The sequence below is a fragment of the Equus przewalskii genome, chromosome 18, assembly GCF_037783145.1.
Source record: "Equus przewalskii isolate Varuska chromosome 18, EquPr2, whole genome shotgun sequence".
Taxonomy (NCBI): domain Eukaryota; kingdom Metazoa; phylum Chordata; class Mammalia; order Perissodactyla; family Equidae; genus Equus; species Equus przewalskii.
The window spans coordinates 40,134,155-40,154,479 of NC_091848.1; the positions used below are offsets into that span (position 1 = coordinate 40,134,155).

A 20,325-nucleotide genomic window follows, 5' to 3' on the forward strand; every position below is an offset into this window, starting at 1 on the left:
TTAACACAGAGGCATCAAAACAGCTTCATCAAGTTTCTGCTTGCTTTCTAGTAGATCCTCAGTACATATCTGTTTCCCACCCCTTCCCCATGTTTTCCATTCTAACCTTGCCTTGCATTTCTCCTTGAACTTGTTACCTTTCTCCTGTTTTGAATCCCTTCAAACAGTTTCCATAGGGTGGCCACCAAATGAATTCCTTCTCCATTATTTCCCCTGCCCGTTTTCCACCTTGTGCTCACACACCTTGGGACAGAGGTGCCCCAGAACTTGGTAGCGCCTCTGTGGCCACCAGCTCCATCAAGGTAGTGGTTTATCATCCTCCTGTTCTGTGACCTATACCATCCTGCTTCCCTTGCCCTGCTACACACACCCTGGCTGTTCTTGCTGTATCTATCCTTTTTTCTTTTCATTTACACCTTCTTGACAAGTTAATGTCTCTTTCCAATTTTATGCCTCATTAATAACCACAGCAATCTGCATTTATCACTGTTCCCCTCTCATAACTTCTTCCAAATATGTACTCCAGACTCTCACTGAGAAAATCTGAGAAAATTATATTTAGGTACTCATCTGATACTTCTTCCCAGCTGAAGCCTGTAGAGTAGGTATGTCTTCACCTGTCACAGACCAAATCAAATAGTTCATCAGCTTCACCAACTCCCCACATTAGTCATCTCTGGGAATTTGAAGACCTGAGAACTGTTTCCTCCAAGGGAGCATCATGGGATATGCTGTCATCACTGTCATCTTCGATACCCTCCCAGAAAGACTGGGGACGATGCCCCAAAACCTTCATTTTCTTTTAGCACATATTTAATCAATTGTCTAAAAATTAATGCAAACTCTTTTTGATGTTCAGCCTGTGGACATGGCAAGTTTAATCCTTTAATATCTCACACAAAACATATACCTAATTTTGTTCATTATGCACCTTCCTCTGACTTCTGGAATCTCAGAATTTAAAGGACAAATTTGGATCCAATTTAACTGTGATTTTACAGATTTGAATGAGCAGTCTGGAATCAGCATTCCTCTTTAAGGGTCAGAGTCCTTTAAAGTTTGTCTTTCTTATATCAACATCCCTAACCTCTTGACTGTTGGAAAGTCAGATTCTTGACCCAGTTAAGCCTCAGCTGAGGAAATTGCCTTTTAGTTTTCAACCAGTATAATTTGGACCAAGTGATAAACCCCTCAAAGCTAATTAAAGACCACATCATAAAATTGCCTCTGCCTCCAGGACACACAAATTATCAAGAACGTTTCAAAACAATACACCTTACAGGGTGTTTGCTGTCTAATTTGTCAAACTGTTTAGGTTTCCCCATTCTAAAAGCCCCTTCCCTCCAAAAGTGTCTTGGGTTTCCCACCTCTTTAAGCTTTTGTCCAAGTTTCTCCTATTCATAGACAGACTTCTTAAGAGGTCATCTAAACCCACTTTAACACCCATATTCACTCCTTAACATTTTGCGACTCAGCCTGCCCGGACCACTCTAATGAAACTATTTATACCTTCTTTAAACAACAATAATACAGCCCCCCACCATTAATACATTTTTATTCAAAATTTGCATAAAAGTGTCTGTTCCCAATAGTCTCACCAGTGCAGAATTTACCGCTTCTAATGATTTGGTTTCTTTCTGTCCAGTCTTATTCTTTGTACGTATATGTAAGTAAATAAAGTCTGGGGTCCTATGTAGCTAGAGGCCAAAAGTAATTGAAAATAATTCCAATATTTATTTGCTTCTCCTGAAAACATTAAAGAATATTCAATATATGACCTACAACTATACTTTTTAAAATCCCCTTTCCCCAATTTTTCCCAGATTCCAATCCTCTCACACCTCAAGTCCTCTCTCATCTCACCTCTCGTGTTTCCCAAGCTCCTCAGGCCTGGACCACTGGCTCATGGGTCGCTTCCTCCTCCTCCCTTCTGCCTTTGGAAAATGACACTTGCAGAGTAGGTCCCCATCCCCTTTTCCTGGGAAACACACACATAACATTGATCTACATGGTGGGACTGGAGTTCAGTGGACTGAGATGAGTGGAATGGGCAAATCACAATTTTCCATGAGGAGCAGGGAAGAGAAGGGCAAGAAGCTGTGTATACTCTTATATTAATGCTCTTTCAAACAAATCAGCTACAGGGGCTGGCCCCATGGCCAGATGGCTAAAGTTCTGCACACTCCACTTTGGCTACCCAGGGTTCGTGGGTTCGGATCTCGGGTGTGGACCTACTCTGCTCATCAGCCATGTGGTGGAGGCATCCCACATACAAAGTAGAGGAAGACTGGCACAGATGTTAGGTCACAGACGTTAACCTTCCTCAAGCAAAAGAAAACAAAAAAGGAGGAGGATTGGCGATGGACCTTAGCTCAGGGTGAATCTTCCTTACAAAATAAATAAATCAATCAAATAAACAAACAAAAAAGTGAGTTATATATTTACTGAATTAAACTCATGCTGCAACAAAGTTTTGCATTCTGGTTTTTTAAATTCAAACATCGTATTTTGTGCCTTTTTCCATGTCTTTTTAAATTGCTTGAGTGTGGATAATATTTAATGTGGCATTATAATCCAATATATGTTTATAAGGTAATTTCTCTGTTGTCAGTTATTTAAATTGTTTCCGTTTTCACTAATATAAATCATCCATGGCTAAATACAATCCTTTGCTCCTCAATGTCCCAAAGCCTGGAACAGTTGACTTCCCTCTTTACTTCCTGAATCTCTGAACTTTCCTGTGTTCTATGACATTGTACAAACTTACAAAATAGGTGATCTCCAGGGTCCAGAACTAGATGCTCTTGCCTCCTCCTTGTCCCAGTCACCCTCCTGAGAGATAAGGAAGTACCTCGTCTCTCCTGCTCCTCGCTTCCTCGTCCTTGTTGTCTTTCTACCCTCTTCTTTTCTTCTCCTTCTTTTCACTCCCATCTGCCCCCTCCCCTCTAAATTAGTCTGCTAGGGCTGCCATAACAAAGTACTGCAGACTGAGTGGCTTAAACAACAAAGATTCATTTTCTCACAGTTGTGGAGGCAAGAGGTTCGAGAGCAAGATGTTGGCAGGGTTGTTTTCTTCTGAGGCCTCTCTCATTGGCTTGTAGGTGGTTGCCTCTCCCTGTGTCTTCACTTCATCTTCCCTCTGTATGTCGCTATGTCCAAATTTCCTCTTCTGATAAGGACACGAGTCATATTGGATTAGGACCCACCCTAATGACCTCATTTTAACTTAATTACTTCTGTAAAGACCCTGTCTCCAAATACCGTCACGTTTTGAGGTTCTGGGGGTGAGAACTTCAACATATGAATTTTTAGGAGAAAATTCAGCCCAAAACACTCTCCCTCTGCCTCCTCCCCCTTTCCTTCCAAATACCAGTTAGTGATGCCCACTTTCATTGGACTCTCTTTGCCTTAGAGATGAAGGGTTAATTACTGTTGCTAAGAAATACCCAGTTTGGGTGAACTAAGAGGAGGAACTCTTTTTTTTTACTAGCCCACTCTGCTTCCCACCTTTCCCTCCTCCACAACCCCTCTCATATACGCAGACTTCAGCAGGCAGAATTATAGAGATCTAACTTCACCCACCATAACTCCAACCCAAAACTTAGTATAACCTGGTAGGCTACATCACAGGAAGTCAGTCCCATCACCTTGGGTTTGGAAGCCATTGTGGGGCTACTTTCATTGTAGAACCTCGTTTACACTCTATCAACCTCTTCATCTCCCTCTTGCTATCTTCCACATCTCCCATATTTTACCTTTTAGAATCTAACAAATATCATTAATACCCATGACATTAACTATCACCTCTCTGCAATATGTTTTACAAATCTCTCCCCTAACTTTGAAACCTACTTTGGACATTGCTGTGTACTTGTCCCAATTCAACAGGTTCCATACTGAAGTCATCATAGTCCCATCCAAATTCTCTCCTCTTCCTGGCTTTTCTTTATTAGTGACACAACCATTCTTACACACACCCAGATTTGAATCCTTAGAGTCATCTTTAAGAACTTCTTTCTTTCTCCCCATACATTGAATTAGGTTCCAAGTCCATAGAATGGTGATTCCCAAGTATACATAAGCATTACCAGGAGAACTTATTGAAAATGTAGATTCCCCAGACTCACTATCTAGAGATTCTAATTCAGTAGGTCTAGGGGGGTACCCAGGAGTCTCTCTAGGTGGTTTCCATGTATGTTGGCTCTGTTATACTCTCCTTCCTTTTCTTAACACCACCTGGTTCAGACCTCATTTCCTCTTATCAGTACTGTTATAATGACTTCCTAACTGATCTGTGTTTCTTCCCCACCCTATCCCACACCTTGCTGCCAGATTCAGTTTACTATCTTGTCCTCTAGAAAACCTTTAAATCCTGCTGTGACTCCTCCCTGCCACTGCCCAACCAATCAATTGCAGATTCCCAAGACAGCTGATCAAGAACCTGCTTCACTATCATATCTTTCAAACCCTTTACTCTCTTCATGTCCTTTCCCTACCAGCTATATTGGAACTTTCACCATTCCAAAATAATTCTCTAACTTTTCCTGTTTGAGTGCTTTATGCTTTCTTCTACCTGGAATTTTCTCTTCTTCCTTTGCTAATATCCACCCACCCAAATCCCACCCATAGTTTAAGACTCATCTTAAATACCACTTTCTTCATTGAACTGTTTCAATATTTCTCAGGGTATTTGACAGTGGGATCTATGTCTCCATCATCTTCAGATGGCCTGCAGTGTCCAGAACATGCCTCCTTCCCAACAGTAGAATCATAAGTATTTGTTGAATTGACTCCCTGATAGCTCAGATCCTGTCATCCTATAAATAGAATAGTTTGCATTTCCATAAATGCATTCACTGGTGTTTGCCAACAATGCAGTGCACATAGCCCTGTTCAGCCCTTGTGAACAGCTTGCTGGCTCTTTTTGCAGTACATCTCCATTAACTTGCCTTTCGCTCCTTGGAAAGATGTTGGAGCTGTCTGCAAACCAGATTATTTCATTGTGTGTGTCGCTTATTTTTCATGTATAAGAATGTTAAATAGGCCCTGTGCCAGGAATTATTCCTGAGGGAACACTCCTGTTTGCATTTCTCTTCCAAAGTCATTTCTACTTATCCATTTTCTTGTTTTCCTATCAGAAAATGTCCACACTTCCAGCATCTTCTGTAATAAGTTCCCTGAGGGCAGAGACTGTCATGTTCACCTCCAGCACCTTGTATAAAACCTGGCATATGGAGAGGTTCAATAAGTCATTTGAATGAATTAATATAAGGGGATTAGACAAGAATGGAGACACTGAAGGACCTTAGCAGGATTCAGGTCTCAGGAGTCAGACCGGGCCAGGGCAACTCAGCACTAGAGGAGCAGTTCAATAAGGGTCAGATTGGAAGACCAAGTATAACACTATTACAAGAAGGCAAAGGCGCTGGCCTTGGGTTGACTTCGCGCACTCTGCTTTGGCGGCCCAGGGTTTTACCATTTTATTTTAGATCCTGGGTATGGACCCAGCACCACTCATCAAGCCATGCTGAGGTGGTGTCCCACATGCCACAACTAGAAGGACCCACGACCAAAATATACAACTATGTACTGGGGGTCTTTGGGGAGAAGGAAAAATAAAAATAAATAAATAAAATCTTAAAAAAAAAAAAGGAGGCAAAGCCTGGGTTCAAGAGCCAAGGAGATTATGAATAATTTGAGAAGCAGATCAAGACAGGCTGAGATTAAAGGGCTCAGGGTGTAGGTTATTAAGAGAGGCTGAGAGAGTGTTGGCATCAGTTCTTAGCAGAGAAAACTGCTCTAAACCATCCATTTTTTTCACTTCTAAAATAGAGATGATAATAATCATAGGAGTCTCAGAAGGTTGTTGTGAGAATTAAACGTCATCCAACAAATATTTATTGAATGACCACTCTGTTTCATGCTGTATGCTAGGTGCTGAGTAATGGATGTAATGCCTTTAGCTTTATACTCGAGGGCAAGGTCAAATGGAAATCCAGGCTTCCATCCATGAAAAAATGTTATACAAATCCCATGAAGGCTCATCTTTTTTTGTAGCCTCATGAAAGACTTGAAAGTCTAAATAAAGTACAGAACTTGAATCCTCCTTACCTGTGCTCTCGCCTATTACCTCAAAAACTCCAATGAGTCACTCAAAGCCTGATTTCTCTCCAAATAAATCATGCTGCCTTTATCCTCAAATTGATAGATTTGCTAAAGAATTTAGTGAACCACTGTGTTATTTTATTCACCCCTCCACCTATCTAGTCTGGACTGAAACTCACTGTAGAGTGACCTTGGGCGTCTCCTAGCCATAGCTGCTGCTAATAATGGCTTACACATTTTGATCACTATTGCATTTACAAGTTACTTCTGAATTCTCAGATGAATGGCATTGACTTCTGATGATGTGTCTACCGCTAGCTAGCCAGTGTTGTTGAGAGTATCTAACTCATCTAATCTAGTTGAGTCCAAGGCAATTTTGAAGGGAATCTCAGTAAATCAAAGAATCTCAGTGTTGAGAGGGATACTTGGATCATCTAGTCCAAATCCTGGTCTTCTGACTCTGGAAATACTGAGGCTAATTCTCTGTTTAACTTTTCATCCTTGAGCATGAGTTTCAAATCTTGATCATTAAATGTTGCCACTGATTCTCTGTCTTTCTCCTTTGGCAACCTTGAAGAATTTTTAAGTCTAACTTTGGACTCCCTTGAAGATGTTTTTCAAGTTATTTTTGACTACTTGATTTATAGTAGATAAAAGTTTATTTTCCAATGGAATTTGCAGAATATAGGTGGAAAATATGTAAAGCAATGGTAAAACTGAAAAGGGGAGTATAAAAATCTACAATTATAGTTGGAAACTTCAACACCTCTCTCTCAACAGTTGATAGAACAACTGGACAGAAAATCAGAAAGAATATGGAAGAATTGAGAGGTTTTCATATATATAAAGAACTGACATATTTTAGAAATAATCTTTGGACTTTTAGAAACATTTGTCAATTTACTAGCTATTGCCTAAATGTCATTTTGACTTCCAAAAACTCACAATTTTGCTTTAGTCTTGTTCTTTGAGATATTAACAATGTTCTCAGTGCCTTATACTTATTGATTCATTCAATTATTCACTAACTTATTAACATCCACTATAGTCAACACATTGTATTAGGTACTACAATTGATTTCATTGTTTTTGAAATATTTAATAATTAAATTCTGTGTGTGGGGCTATTTAGCAATAATATATGGTATGGATAAAATACATTGTTAAAAAGTTATAGGACTAAATCAGTTAACAAGCATCCTTTATCACTTTCAGAAGCTCTTCTCTGAAGAGAATTATAGAATTATAGTTTCTCCAGCAGTCCATTGTTACATGTAAGAAAAAACACAATCCAGAGAGAGAAAATGATTTGCCTGAGGTCACAGAGTAAATGGGAACAGAGGCGGTAACAGAAGTCAGGTCTCCTGCTCAGCCCAATGCACAGCCCCCTTGGACTGGCCTTGACTCAGAGGGTCACTGCTCCACAGCATGCAATTAAGCTGAACATCTAGCTTTAGCAGGAGATATTTCTATCCTCCATTCCATGGACTCTTCTTGATTATCCTCTCCCCAAATCTCCCTCCTCACCTTCAACAAGATTTCACATCAAAGCCCCTGACCCATATCTCTTGCCTGAAGATCCAAAGCTGGCTTCTTGTGGGTATTGGGTTTATCAGAACCACCTTGGGGTCTTTATTATCCTTCATGATATGCTGAATATAGGCCCTGTATGATCTGCTGCCATCAGACCCAGCAGATAAATTAGTCCTTTCTCTATACCATGTCCACCATTTGAAGGGCATCACTTTTTGCATTAGACAAGGTTCTTCAAGGCCACTGCCTCATCCAGGATGTGGGCCCTATTGAAGGCATGTTTCTGACATCATCGTGTAGATGCCCTTCACCTGCCACCCCAGGCTCTCTCTCCTCGTGACTTGAGGGCTGACATGCTACAGAAGACTGAAAAACTGACCAGCAAAAGCTTAATCAAACCAACCCATCAGCTCCTCTGGTTCAGTCATCCCCACTCACAGAAGATGAACCTCTTCTCCAGGGGCCAGGACTTTATTTCTACCAACAACAGGTATTTTAATTTTGGGAAGATCTACAAAGGTGTTGTCTCAGTGCAACAAAACAGGCAGTGCTTCCCCTCTTACTGGGATTTCTCCTCTCTTTTTCTCCTTTCTTTCTCTTTTTAGGTTTGTTTCTTAGACTTGTATTATTTAACCATCCTGGCTATTTGGTAACTGGCACATCACTGCCATGTCTGGCCCAAGTTACCATAATTTAGTTGACTAATTAATTGGTTGGTTGGTTGATGGAGTGGACTTTTCTGAACAGGATGCTCGGTTCAGCAATACAAGAACCACAGAATCTCTGAGTTGGGTGTGCTGATTCTTAAACTGTACCTGGATATTAGAAGACCCTTTATACAATATCTATACCTGGGCCCCACTTCCACAGATTCTGATTTAATTTGGTCTTGGGTCTCAGAGACCCTCAAGGTGATTCTCATGGGTAAACGGGGTTCAGAATCTCTGGATGGATCTAAAAGTTGCCCAGCCAACCCTTGATCTGATACTTAAATTCCTTTCATTGGAAAATCTAGAATGATGACTCTTCCTGGAACCAAGATTCTAGGTAGTATTCTCTTCCAGACAACCTTCCTGGGTATACAAACTCTGCACTGCTACTATACAGGGAAGCAGCGGGTAATGGTTGATAGTAGACCAGAACCTCCCCTCAAAAAGCCAGCAGTGCTTAGCTGTGGCCCTTCCTGATGTCAGGGGAATGAGTATCTTCCTAGGTCAATGGTTCTCAACCAGGGGAAATTTGTCCCCCAGGTGACGTTTGACAATGACTGGAGACATTTTTGGTTGTTACAACTTGGAGGAGTGCTACTGGCATCTAGCAAGTAGAGGTCAGAGAAGCTGCTAAATATCCTACAATGCACAGGACAGGCCGCACCCACCCAACAAAGAATTGCAAAATGTCAATAATACCAAGGTTGAGAAACCCTGTCCTAGATCCTTGCTCTCCAGTTCCCCTTCCTCCCCCAGGAAATAGCATCTTTAATGAGTTGGTCCTAAACCTTTTCCTTCTTTCTGAAGCACGATTTCAATAATGTTTTTCAAATGAACATTTTACATCCTTTTTAAGTAGACCCAGAATGTGATAATCCTGCTTTACTTTTAAGAAATATAGGCTGCTGCCTGACTGCGTATGTCAGACAGGCAGGATAATCCCAGCACCGCCTTTGCCACTTGCTGCTTCTTTCCCGCATGGCCACCTCTCTGAAATACAGAATGAGCTGTGCCCATGAGCTAATGGGGGCCCTGCCCGGCCTGCCTCAACCAGGCACTGCAGCCAGTGGAGTCAGCCCTTGGGATGCAGGTCATTCCATGAGATGTCCTGAGGCTGCTAGGTTTATCAGCTACCAGCCTGGTGGGGTCAGGCCTGCTGCCAAGTTGATTAATAAGTGCTGGGCTGACACTTCCAGTAGGGCCTGGACCTGCTGATTTTTCTCCCCACTTTCTTCGATCATTTCATTATTAAATTAAAGGTTGTTGTGATTTAAACTGAACCGTCAGGCAACCTGGGGACAAACGCGGGGTTTGGTGAAGAAATTGAACCTGGTGCTACATTTACCAAATCCAATCTCAGCTGGGTGCTTTTTCATTCTCTTAAAGAAATAATTCAAAATTCCAAGGGCTGGAAGTAGAAGTAGAAGCTTCCCCTGCAGTGTTGGGAGCCCACACAGAGAGGCTGGCATGCCAGGAAAGGGAGCTGATTATAAATAGCATGAAAAGCAGCATCAGTCAAAACTCACTGATATGCCGGAGCAAAATGTTAAAAGAAACAAACAGCTTCTGAAATAAGAAGCAATGATCTTTTTTTAATTTTTGTACCTTAAAGTGATAAAGAACGAAGACAATATATATACATACAGGTTAAAAACACACACGCACACCACAGATACACACAGAACCCAGCTGAGCCTCTTTAAGGCAATGATGGATAATTATTAAATTTAAAATAACAAAATCACAAGTAGAGCCTTCCAGAGGGAGCAGCTGCCCTTTTGCTGTGTAATCGATGGTATTTATTTAAAAAGTCTTTGATTTCCCCTTGTGAAATAATTTTCCTGTATGTGCATTTTTTTTTCCAGCTTAGATGGAAACCATTTGAGATTCCAAAAGCGTCTCAGAAGAAAGCGGACTTCGTGAGTGTAAGTCAATACTATCCACACCTTCCCACTGCTCTCCTCTCTTCCGCGGTGAGTGATCCAGCCATTTGCAGGCTGAATGCCAAGCAGAAGCAGCCTTCGAGGCAGGCAGCAGAGACAGCTCCACCTGCCTCTGTTTTCGGGGGCTAGCTGAGGGATGTCTTACTTACCAGCACCATATGGCCCCTGACACCAAAGGGCACCCGTAAGCTGTTTACAACGTCTCCACAGGCCAAAGGAAATTGAGCACTTACCTACCTCAGGTTCCTTTGTATTTGGTTAGAATAGGGGTTCTTAACCTTTTTGTTCCATAGTCTCCTTTGATAGTCTGGTGAAGCCTGTGTTTTTAAAGGAATAAAATAAATGATACAAAATTACAAAGAAGCCAATTATATTGAAATGCAATGATAAAAATATTAAAATAACTAATTTAGTATGGTTTATGGTAATAGACATGCTTTCTTATTAATGCAGTAAATCACAAGATCTACGAAAAGATCTAATAACTATGGTTATTAGAAGTATGAGCATAAACGATATTTTGGGATATCTATAACAAACGGAATGTAATATAAAAATATCCATGTTTCTGTCAGTGAAAAGGTTACAGGCATTTCTAATGTCGCTGTGGTTTGTTGCTTACATTCACATTAATTGAAGGAAATGATATATTTCAGTCAGAGATTAGTGAAATAAATGCATAATTTTTTTTCCCATCCAAGTTCACAAACTGCCCGAAATGGATCCCTGGGCTAGAATCGCACCATCTAAGGGTGGCACTCGAGTTAGTACAATGCTAAGTGGAAGCTCTGCTTGGTAGTTATAGGTGCTGGCAGTATTGGAACACCTGTGCTCAGAGCAAAGCCTGTGCAGAGGAGGGGAAGGGGAGCTATAAGGAGGTGGGGCTCAAAGAAGCCAGTGGAGGGTTCTGCAGATCAACCTCAGCTCATGACTTACTCAGGGAGAGTCCAGGTACCCAGCCTTAGTCCAGATTGTTCACATCATGTTGAATTCCTTATCCAGATTAAGTGCTCCAAGCTCTGTGTAGACTCATCTAAATAGGCCCCAAACTTGCAAATTGTGTTGAAATACAAAAAGAAGTCTCCCACCCTGTGTGAATTATGGCTATCTGGAGAAGCAGAGCTCCCTCCTTTCGGTCTCTCCATCTGCAGGTTTGGGGCCGAGGGCTGTTTTCAGGGGGTCCATGTCTTCAGGTTTCTGGGACTGTGGATTATCAGCAGAGAGGATTATGGTTGGTCAGAATGCTTTCCTCTGCGCTATTCAATTATTAGAGATTATCAGAGATTATCAGAGGTTAGGACTGACCCTATTTATAAGCAGAGGGCTGCCCACATAGTGGGGTGTATGTGAGGAGTATTCACTGGTCTCTAATGCTGCAACCTTCCTCTCCAAGTCTCCTAGGTGCCTGATTTTACCTCCAAAGGAAATTCTCCTTCAGGTTGATCTTAAACACCAAACAGATAAAACGCCAAGTAACGAATTGATGTTCTGTGAGGACCTCTGATGGTCCTAAAATCTAGGGCCATGGCTAGCAACTAGGGTGAGCCACCACCTACCAAACATGAGTCAGTAAATTCCAGGATCACCAGAGGCAGCCTGGATCCCAAATGTCCCACTGGCCCCAAAGGCAAGACCCTAGTGGAACCTTGCCTCATGCTCTCAGGGACCAGGAGGAGGGCCGGCGTCTCGGACACCACTCACATTCACCCTTCCCTCTGCTGTGGGTCTCTCCCAGGGCCTGCATACCTTGTGTGGTGCTGGGGACATCAGGTCTAACAATGGGCTTGCCATCCACATTTTCCTCTGCAACGTCTCCATGGAGGATAGGTAAGTGGCTCAGTGCTGGTCAGGACATCCCCATTCCCCAAGAGCTGTTGGCCAGAGGGCGAAGGCTGGGTTGTTGTTGTGGTTGTGGTTGTTGTTGTTGTTATTTTTTCCACAAACCAATGTTGATATACATTTATTAATAATAATAAGTGAGCATTTCTATCTTGACTGACTCCTGTGACATAAACAAGAATGTCACATAGCAATGCAAATAGAAAAGGGACAATGGGGACAGGAAAGCAGGAGTGGTCCAAGTGGCATTTTGACTTTATCCAGGTTTGGGTCAGAATATCCTTAATTTCTAAGGCTCCCCAGGGCTGTTTTTGAGTCCAAAGTCACCCTGCATGAGCAGCCATTAGGGCCACCTGTTGGTGACAGGTCAAACTGACAGACTTTGGCTTCAGCTAATAACTTTGTGTAAGCTTAAAGTTCCTAAATAGAGGAGCTTATTAGGTTTTTTTTTTTTTTTTTTGAGGAAGATTAGCCCTGAGCTAACTACTGCCAACCCTCCTCTTTTCACTGAGGAAGACTGGCCCTGAGCCAACATCCGTGCCCATCTTCCTCTACTTTATATGTGGGACGCCTACCACAGTATGTCTTTTGCCAAGCAGTGCCATATCTGCACTTGGGATCCGAACTGGCGAACACCAGGCCGCTGAGAAGTGGAATGTGTGCACTTAACTGCTGCACCACCGGGCTGGCCCCTAGATTTTTTTAAAATCAGGAAACTGTATGTAAATGGTATTGTTGCCTTTTCTTTGAGAAGCAGAACAGCATGGTGGTTTTGCACACCACCTCTGGAACCAGACCATTGTGTCCAAAGCCCAATCCACTCTTCCTGGCTGAGTGATCTTGGGCAAGTCATTTAACTTCTCTGAACCATGAATCAGGGCCAAGATCACACCCCTAGCAAGACACTGGAGATATCCCTTTGAGTACACCCTCACAGCAAGCACTTCCTCTCTCTCTACCTGAGCCACACTAGGCTTCATTCAGTTCCTTCAACCTGCCACATGTCCTCCTGCCTCAGAGTATTTGCACGTGCCTTTCCTTCTGCCTGGAATGTTCTCTCACCTCCCCAAACCCTTGCCTAGATGATTCCTTCTGATCTCAGGTTAAATGTACCTTCTTCAGGGAAGCCTTTAGACTAGATCAGCTCCATCATTCTTTCATTCCTCTGAACTTGACTTTCACAGTGCCATTATGGTTTGCGATGATATAGTGCTGTAATTGTTTGACTGCTATCTGACTTCCTACTAGACTCTAAGGTCCTTGAGGGAAGAAATTGGGTCATTTTGATCACCGTGTTATACCCAGCACTAAGCCTGGCACGTAGTGGATACTGAAAAATAAATTGTGAAGGAAACTAATTTGTCTGGACAGTGTTAAAATAGAAAATCACAGGAATTATTCTATATGTTTCAGATGTTTTTGCAATTCAGATGGGGACTTCTTGATTGGTAAGTTTTGAAGATTTCAGACCCCTTCACTGTTTACTGATCCCTAGTCACAAGCTGCTTTTTAATTTTATATGTATTATTTTCCTTCATCTTTCTATTTGTCTTGTTTCGTGCAATATGCAGACTGAGGTCTAAAGGCAGTTGGTGGTCTGGAAAAGATTCTCAGTGTACCTAAAGCCCCTACTCTCTGTCCTGGTCCCTCTGTCTCTGCCCATTTCTGCTCGGCCTTTCTGATAAGGGAGATCTGGGCAGCTGAAAAGAAACGAAGAGTAATACCAACATGTGATTAACCTAAGACAACTCAATTTGCCTTCAAACTCACCCAAGAAAAGACCATCTGTCATTGATATCTGCAATTTAAATACAAATTTTCATGAGACTATCTAAAATGGAATGTCTATTAGAGATTTCTCGTCTGCTTATTCTTTTGGATGGTTTTAGTACCAATATTTTGGAGTGACCATTTTGTTGCAGACATTAGACGTGCAAATGCCAGCCTCCTACTGGAATTATCAGAAATGGGTGATTTTCCGTGCTATTTCTGTGGTCCTTTTGGGTTAATTTACAGAATTGTGCATATACAAGCTCCTGACCTGGTAACCAAGAAAATGGCAGAGTCAGTTTTTTCCTTCACATTCTTCTAGTCAAATAGCTAACCTAAGTTGTCAGGATATATGTTTTCCCACCTGAGACTCAATAAAGCTCTTTTCATTTGGAATGGAAAAGCAAATGCAGCCCTTAAGCCTTTTACTCTTCATGAAGTGGTTCTTTCATGAAAAGAGTTGCTCACGGCTGCCCTGTCTTTTTTGTTAGTTCCTCAAAAAGGGAAACTTCTCATTTACACTGAGTTTGGCAAGATGCTTGTGCAGCCCAACGAGATCTGCGTCATTCAGGTTGGTGTTGTGTTCCCTTCTCCCTGCTTCTCCCTAATTTGGGAGCAATCAGATGTTGCAGCTGCTACTAACTCCAAAATTTTCCAACTTTAAAATTCCTCTGTCATGTCTGGGCAATGGGGAGGGAGTTTGAATTACATAGAGGGGTGAGCAGGCTTGGGTGCCTGCTTTGTTTTAAAATAGCACACAATCACCAAGGAAAGAGCATTGTCAATTTGCTTTCCTAAATATTTAAGGACACTCTGGATAAGACACTGGATGGGGGTGGAGGGCAGTGAAGATGGATTTCTTAAAAATTTGGCTAAATCAGGGTACTGTTACGTCTGAACCCAATGAGAGAATAGACTAGAATTGGTGTGCATCACAGATGTGAGTAGGAGTTAAATTATTCTTTCTAACTTATCTTTGAGTTGGTCACCTCTCAAACATAGTTCAACAGATTACGGCTTTACTCATGCATGTAGGGCCGGCTGTGGCTCTGGGGCAGCTTCTTTATTTGGGATTTGGGAGGGCACACCAATGTCTGCTTCCTGTTCCAGAGAGGAATGCGGTTCAGCATAGATGTCTTCGAGGAGACCAGGGGCTACATCCTGGAGGTCTATGGCGTCCACTTTGAGTTGCCTGACCTGGGACCAATTGGTAAATCTTCACTACAAGCCCCTAAGCCTGGCTTGAGATATAGAAGACAGATAATTGCATGAAAGTTAAACATCCTTCTCCCCTCATTATCTCACTCAAACTTCAACTTTTCTCTCTAGACAACTTCTTCTCTAGATCAAGTATAGTTGAGAATTTCAGAAACCTATTGAAGCTCTCTGAGCAATTCCAGGCATTTTTTTCAGACATCTAAGTTCAGGGGCTTCATCAGTATGGCTGTCCGACTGATGAAATGAAATCTTCATTAATTAGCTCATCAGTGCATCAACACTTCAGCTCATCTCAGCACCCTTGTTGTGCTGAGGGTAATGACAGAAACCTCATCAGGGGTAACACAAACTGCTTCCATGAAGTACAGGCATAACAGAAAATGACCGAAGGCAACCCGTTATAAATTTCTCTCTAGAATAGTATATAGGCCATTGGAGAACAAGACAGTATCTAATAGATTTGTGGTTGTTACAGTGTATGCCCTAAAGGATGTAAAAACTTGGGTCACTGTGGGCCAAGTCACCAGAAATAGCTTCACAGAAGAGATATTTAACTAATTCTTGAAGAAAAGTTGAAGAAAAAGAAAGAGGAAAGAGGCAGCTAATGGAGAAGCATACAAGTGGGAATAAGCTTTGTGAATGGGAGAGATATCATTTTCTTAAGTCAATAGGTTGTATATAGACAATAAAGTGGGGAAAACCACAAAAATGGCAGGGGATATATTCCTATGGAAAGGGGAAACAGACTGAGAGACATGTAGTCTATGAACTTCACACGCCTACTGAGCACACGCTGCAAAACTACACATTTAACAGTCAGAAAAGGTACATCATTCAGGGCCATGAGAGAGCCAGAAACCACAGCCTCCATGATGCAGATTAAAACTTTCAAAAGTGAACCAAGGTCCCCCCACCCCCGATTCTTCTGGCAAGCTGGAGCAGGAGGTGCAGGAGAGAAATGAAGGTGGTAGGAGGGGTTGTTCTCAAAACATCTCTTGGAGTGAAAGGAGTGGTTAGAAAAATCGGCCCTTGGTTTTGTCTTTGGCATGTTTGCTAAAAGTGGTAGCCACACCTCCCAGTTCTTCCCTTCCTTGTCAACAGCTTTTTTAGAGCAAAACAGGGACAGGCCAGCATGTGCCTTCTGGTCACTCCCCTGGGGGGATCCAAATAGTCAGAGGAAGGTGGGAGGCAGGAGAGAAGCAGCTGGAGCCATGGTGGGCCGTCTGTCATCCGCTCACCACCCGCTCTTCCCACTTGGGTCTGGCTTCCTGCTGCTCTGCAGTCAGCATAGCCTCCAGGTTCCGTGGAACACGTACCCTCTGGAAAATATATATAATTTACTAACCAGCTGGGGGCTTATATTTTTTAACCCTAGGAGCTGGAAATGATAAAACACTCCCCAGGTCTCTCCTCTCAGAGTTAAATTATGTTTTTGCACTTACGCTTCTCATTTTTGGTCTTTTGATTTATTTTCTTTCTCTGGAGGAACACTTGCTCCTAAGTAGAGGTAAGCTGGCAAGACCTGAATAGTTTTTCCCTGAGTGGCAGACAGATTTGTCAGGCTGGAAAGCTGTTTTACAGACATGGATTGATTCTGAGTTCTGTCTGAGGAGTAGAAGCGAGTCTGGGCAACAGTATGGACCCCTCCTTTCTCAAGGACTGTAGATCAAGGACTGTAGATGAATTCTAGAGTCATCAGTGTTTTCCTGGAAAAAAAGGTCTAGTATTCTACCATATCTTCCCTTTTCCTCTTTTATAGTCTCTTCCTCTCTTCTCCTCCCCTCCCCTGTAGTGATGAGATAATGCATGTAAAGTGGCTTTATAAACCATATTCACTTTACAACTTTAGGAGGTGATGCTTGCAATGATAATGATGATTTTCATGACTTTTTTCTGACCAAATTCCTTGGGTCTTCCTGGAAAGATACAAGACTGGGAATTCAATGGGTCTTTGAACAATGAAAGCAAATTGTGGGGTGGCTCTTGATGTGGAAGAAAGCCCTTTCTCTTAGTGCAGCCGTGGGCATCTTTCCTGTGTGATTTCAGAAGTGTCTAAAAGACATTTGGGTCACTGTGTTCTAGGAGCCAATGGCTTGGCCAATCCTCGTGATTTCTTGATACCTGTTGCCTGGTATGAAGATCGCCAAGTACCAGGTGGCTACACCGTGATTAACAAATACCAGGGAAAGCTATTTGCTGCTAAACAGGTAAAGTAAGAAGATCGGTAGGCAAAGGAGGGAGTGAATAGTTATTGAGTACCTACTGACCTCCAAGGCCAATGTTAAGTACTTTACCCATATTATATTTCTTTTATCTTTACCGTATCACTAAGGTACCACAAATAAGGCAAATAGTGCCTTATTTGCCTTATTTGTAGTCATGAAAATGGGCCAAGTAGTGACAAATAATTTACCAAATGTCACAGTAAATGGCAGAACCAGCATTTGAACCCATATTTGTCTGACCCCAAAGGTCATGCTCTTTCTACTCACCAAGCACTGAAAATCCTGGCAATATGTAGGTCTCTATAAATGGCGTGGAAAACATAATATACAGGCAGGGTAATATATTCTGAAAAGGGAAACAAGTTAATGAGCAGATCATCCAAGATTTATATTCACCAATGGCTACCATATTTCAGATACAAGCAATGATTGATACAAAACAAGTAGAACTCAGTTAATTAGTTTGATTTGGTTTATACCACCATCCTGGCAAACTCAGAAGATAAGCAAAGGCATATATATTATATTATTACTCAATATACTGAATATGTAATATGTTAGCACAAAGTAATAATATAACAAAAATTATCCAAAGATTTCTACTGTTTACCATTATTTGTCTGCTTTATGTTTGCTCACTTGACTTATTGCTTATATTTTGCCAACCCATGTTATTTTCCTTGGACAGCACTTAGAAAGTATGCTAAAAAGCAGAGGCCAACTAGTTTGGCACTTAAAATTAACCCATGAGGGTTAATTGTCACCCTCATTGACACATTGTCAACCTCACACTCACTGGGCCAAGATTCTCAAAATGTGGTTCAGGACTGTTTACATCAGAAATTCATAGGGAGGGTTATTTAAAATGAAGATCCTTAGATGCTACTTCCACCTGGCAAAAATGATAACCTCTCATGGGGCCGGCTCAGTGGTGTAGTAGTTAAGTTCAGTCTGCTCTGCTTTGGCAGCACAGGTTTGCAGGTTTGGATCCCAGGTGTGGACCTACACCACTCATCAAGCCATGCTGTGCTGGTGTCCCACATGAAAAATAGAGGAAGATTGGCACAGATGTTAGTTCAGGGCCACTCTTCCCTGAGCAAAAAGAGGAAGATTGGCAACAGGTGTTACCAAAAAAAAAAAAAAAAAACCAATGATAACCTCTGGGGTTGGGGTGTGGAAATCTGCATCAAAATCTACATTTTAAGCATGTTCCCCATATTAGTTTTTGACATACAGTTGATAGAGAACCACTATTCTAAAGGCAGCCATGGGTTTCCACTTTCCAAGTGGACCCTGTTCTGGTTATTCTCTGTGTGAGTTCCCACTGATCCATTCTCCCTTCTCTACCAGGAGCTGTGCCCTGGGAGATTGACCTATATGGACCATATCACCCAGCCTCCCTAGCCAGCTGGCTTTTGGTGGGGTTCAACCAGAGGGAGGTCCTCACAGAAAATCAGAGGGCAGGAGGAAAGACAAGTCAGGATTTTTCTTCTCCTGCTCCTTCCCTGTTTGGGAATGCATCCCTCCGTGATCTCTGACCCTGCTAGGTAGCCCCAGTGGTGTGTTGGAGCGAGTTCATACTGGCTTGCAAGGGCTGATATACACATCTCTTCCCAGGTTTGTGTTCGGTGACATCACATAGGTACCTCAAAAATGATCATAGTAAGAGTATTTATACTCCAGAAATCAACAAATGCTGTAAATCAGAGCTTTTTATTTTTTTTTTCCAGAGTTAGTTGTTAAATATTTACCAGCACACCACGGGGCAGCCCCCTTCTTCATGGTTCTAGCTCTTGCTGGAGTCTTACAACAACATTTCCTTCCCATATCTCACAGGTCTAAGAATGGCAATGTCTTCCCTTTGTTGCTAGGCTCAGATACCTCACCATCTCGAGTCAGTTCACCTAAACCTAATCACACCTCTGTGAGTGGTCCCTTCAGTAAAGTCTCTAGAACATTCTGAATTGAATTCTGTTTCCAGAACAGACCCATAACTGCGGTGAGGACTACCTTCCTATAACAGAACACTGATCCTCTCCTACCCCAGGGCAGGCCCAAGAAGCATCAGCTTAGGATTGCTCAGAAGTCTCCAGCCCTTGGGGCTGGAACTCTTGGGGACCTTCTTGCCCTGCTGCACTCACCGTCCCAGGCACTAGGTCTACCAGAAGCCCCTCTAGGCAGCAATTACCTGGAAAGCAGTCAGAGCAAGCGCCTGCCCTCTGCACCAGGAAACCCAGACGGCGGCCCAGACTGAGAACTGCTGCGTCCACAGATTCTCACAATTGTGTTAAAAAGGCACTCCTTGGAGAATGTGTTGTGCTTCTGCTGCACATGTGATCAGAGGCAGCTGCAGTTTATAAACTGGAAAAATAGGGTTCGTGGCTTTGCAAGGGACAGTTTGAGGATGTATGAAGCAACTACAAAATGATTCAGGGTTATACTTCTCCCAAAGGATGGTCTTATTAAATTATGAGGACAAGATCAAATCAAAAAAGAGGCAGTAATTCCAAGTACAAACTGTGGAATCACAGCTACAAAAGCCTTAGGTGCTAAGATCACCATTTCCTGCTATTGTTGTGATCAGGATGTCTCCCCGTTCAATGTTGTGGCCTGGCACGGGAACTATACACCCTACAAGTACAACTTGGAGAACTTCATGGTCATCAACTCAGTGGCTTTTGACCACGCGGTAAGTCTGGACCATGGAGGGGCCCTGGGGATAGGGGAACACTTGGGTGGGAGGGATCTACAGTAGACCCCTGACATTCACAGATTTAACATTTCCACTGTCACCCTTGGAAGCTCTAGATACAGTCATTTGTCGTTGAGCTGATAGGAATTTGAATCACCTGCAGCAAGACTTTGGCGAAGGAGTAAACAACATAGCTAGTACAAGAGCCGAGCCAGACGCTCAACACAATTTAGTAACTCTCCTAAATGGTTAAGAACTTAGTTTCTTCATGGAAAATGTATCCCAAAAAG

At 42.4% G+C, this 20,325-nt stretch overlaps 1 protein-coding gene across 4 annotated transcripts in view; it reads left to right on the plus strand.

Moving 5' to 3' along the window:
* The window catches only part of HGD (homogentisate 1,2-dioxygenase), a 44,015-nt gene that overhangs the window by 14,404 nt on the left and 9,286 nt on the right, over nucleotides 1-20,325 (plus strand). For all 4 annotated transcript variants that reach the window (XR_011529465.1, XR_011529464.1, XR_011529463.1 and 1 more), the window contains exons 5-11: nucleotides 10,214-10,273; nucleotides 12,027-12,118; nucleotides 13,544-13,578; nucleotides 14,392-14,471; nucleotides 15,011-15,110; nucleotides 17,201-17,325; nucleotides 19,928-20,032. Coding sequence is in view for 1 of the 4 variants with exons in the window: in XM_008514636.2 (XP_008512858.1) it covers nucleotides 10,214-10,273; nucleotides 12,027-12,118; nucleotides 13,544-13,578; nucleotides 14,392-14,471; nucleotides 15,011-15,110; nucleotides 17,201-17,325; nucleotides 19,928-20,032 (597 nt within the window). In the remaining 3 variants the exon portion in view is untranslated. The remainder of the gene's footprint in view (nucleotides 1-10,213; nucleotides 10,274-12,026; nucleotides 12,119-13,543; nucleotides 13,579-14,391; nucleotides 14,472-15,010; nucleotides 15,111-17,200; nucleotides 17,326-19,927; nucleotides 20,033-20,325) is intronic.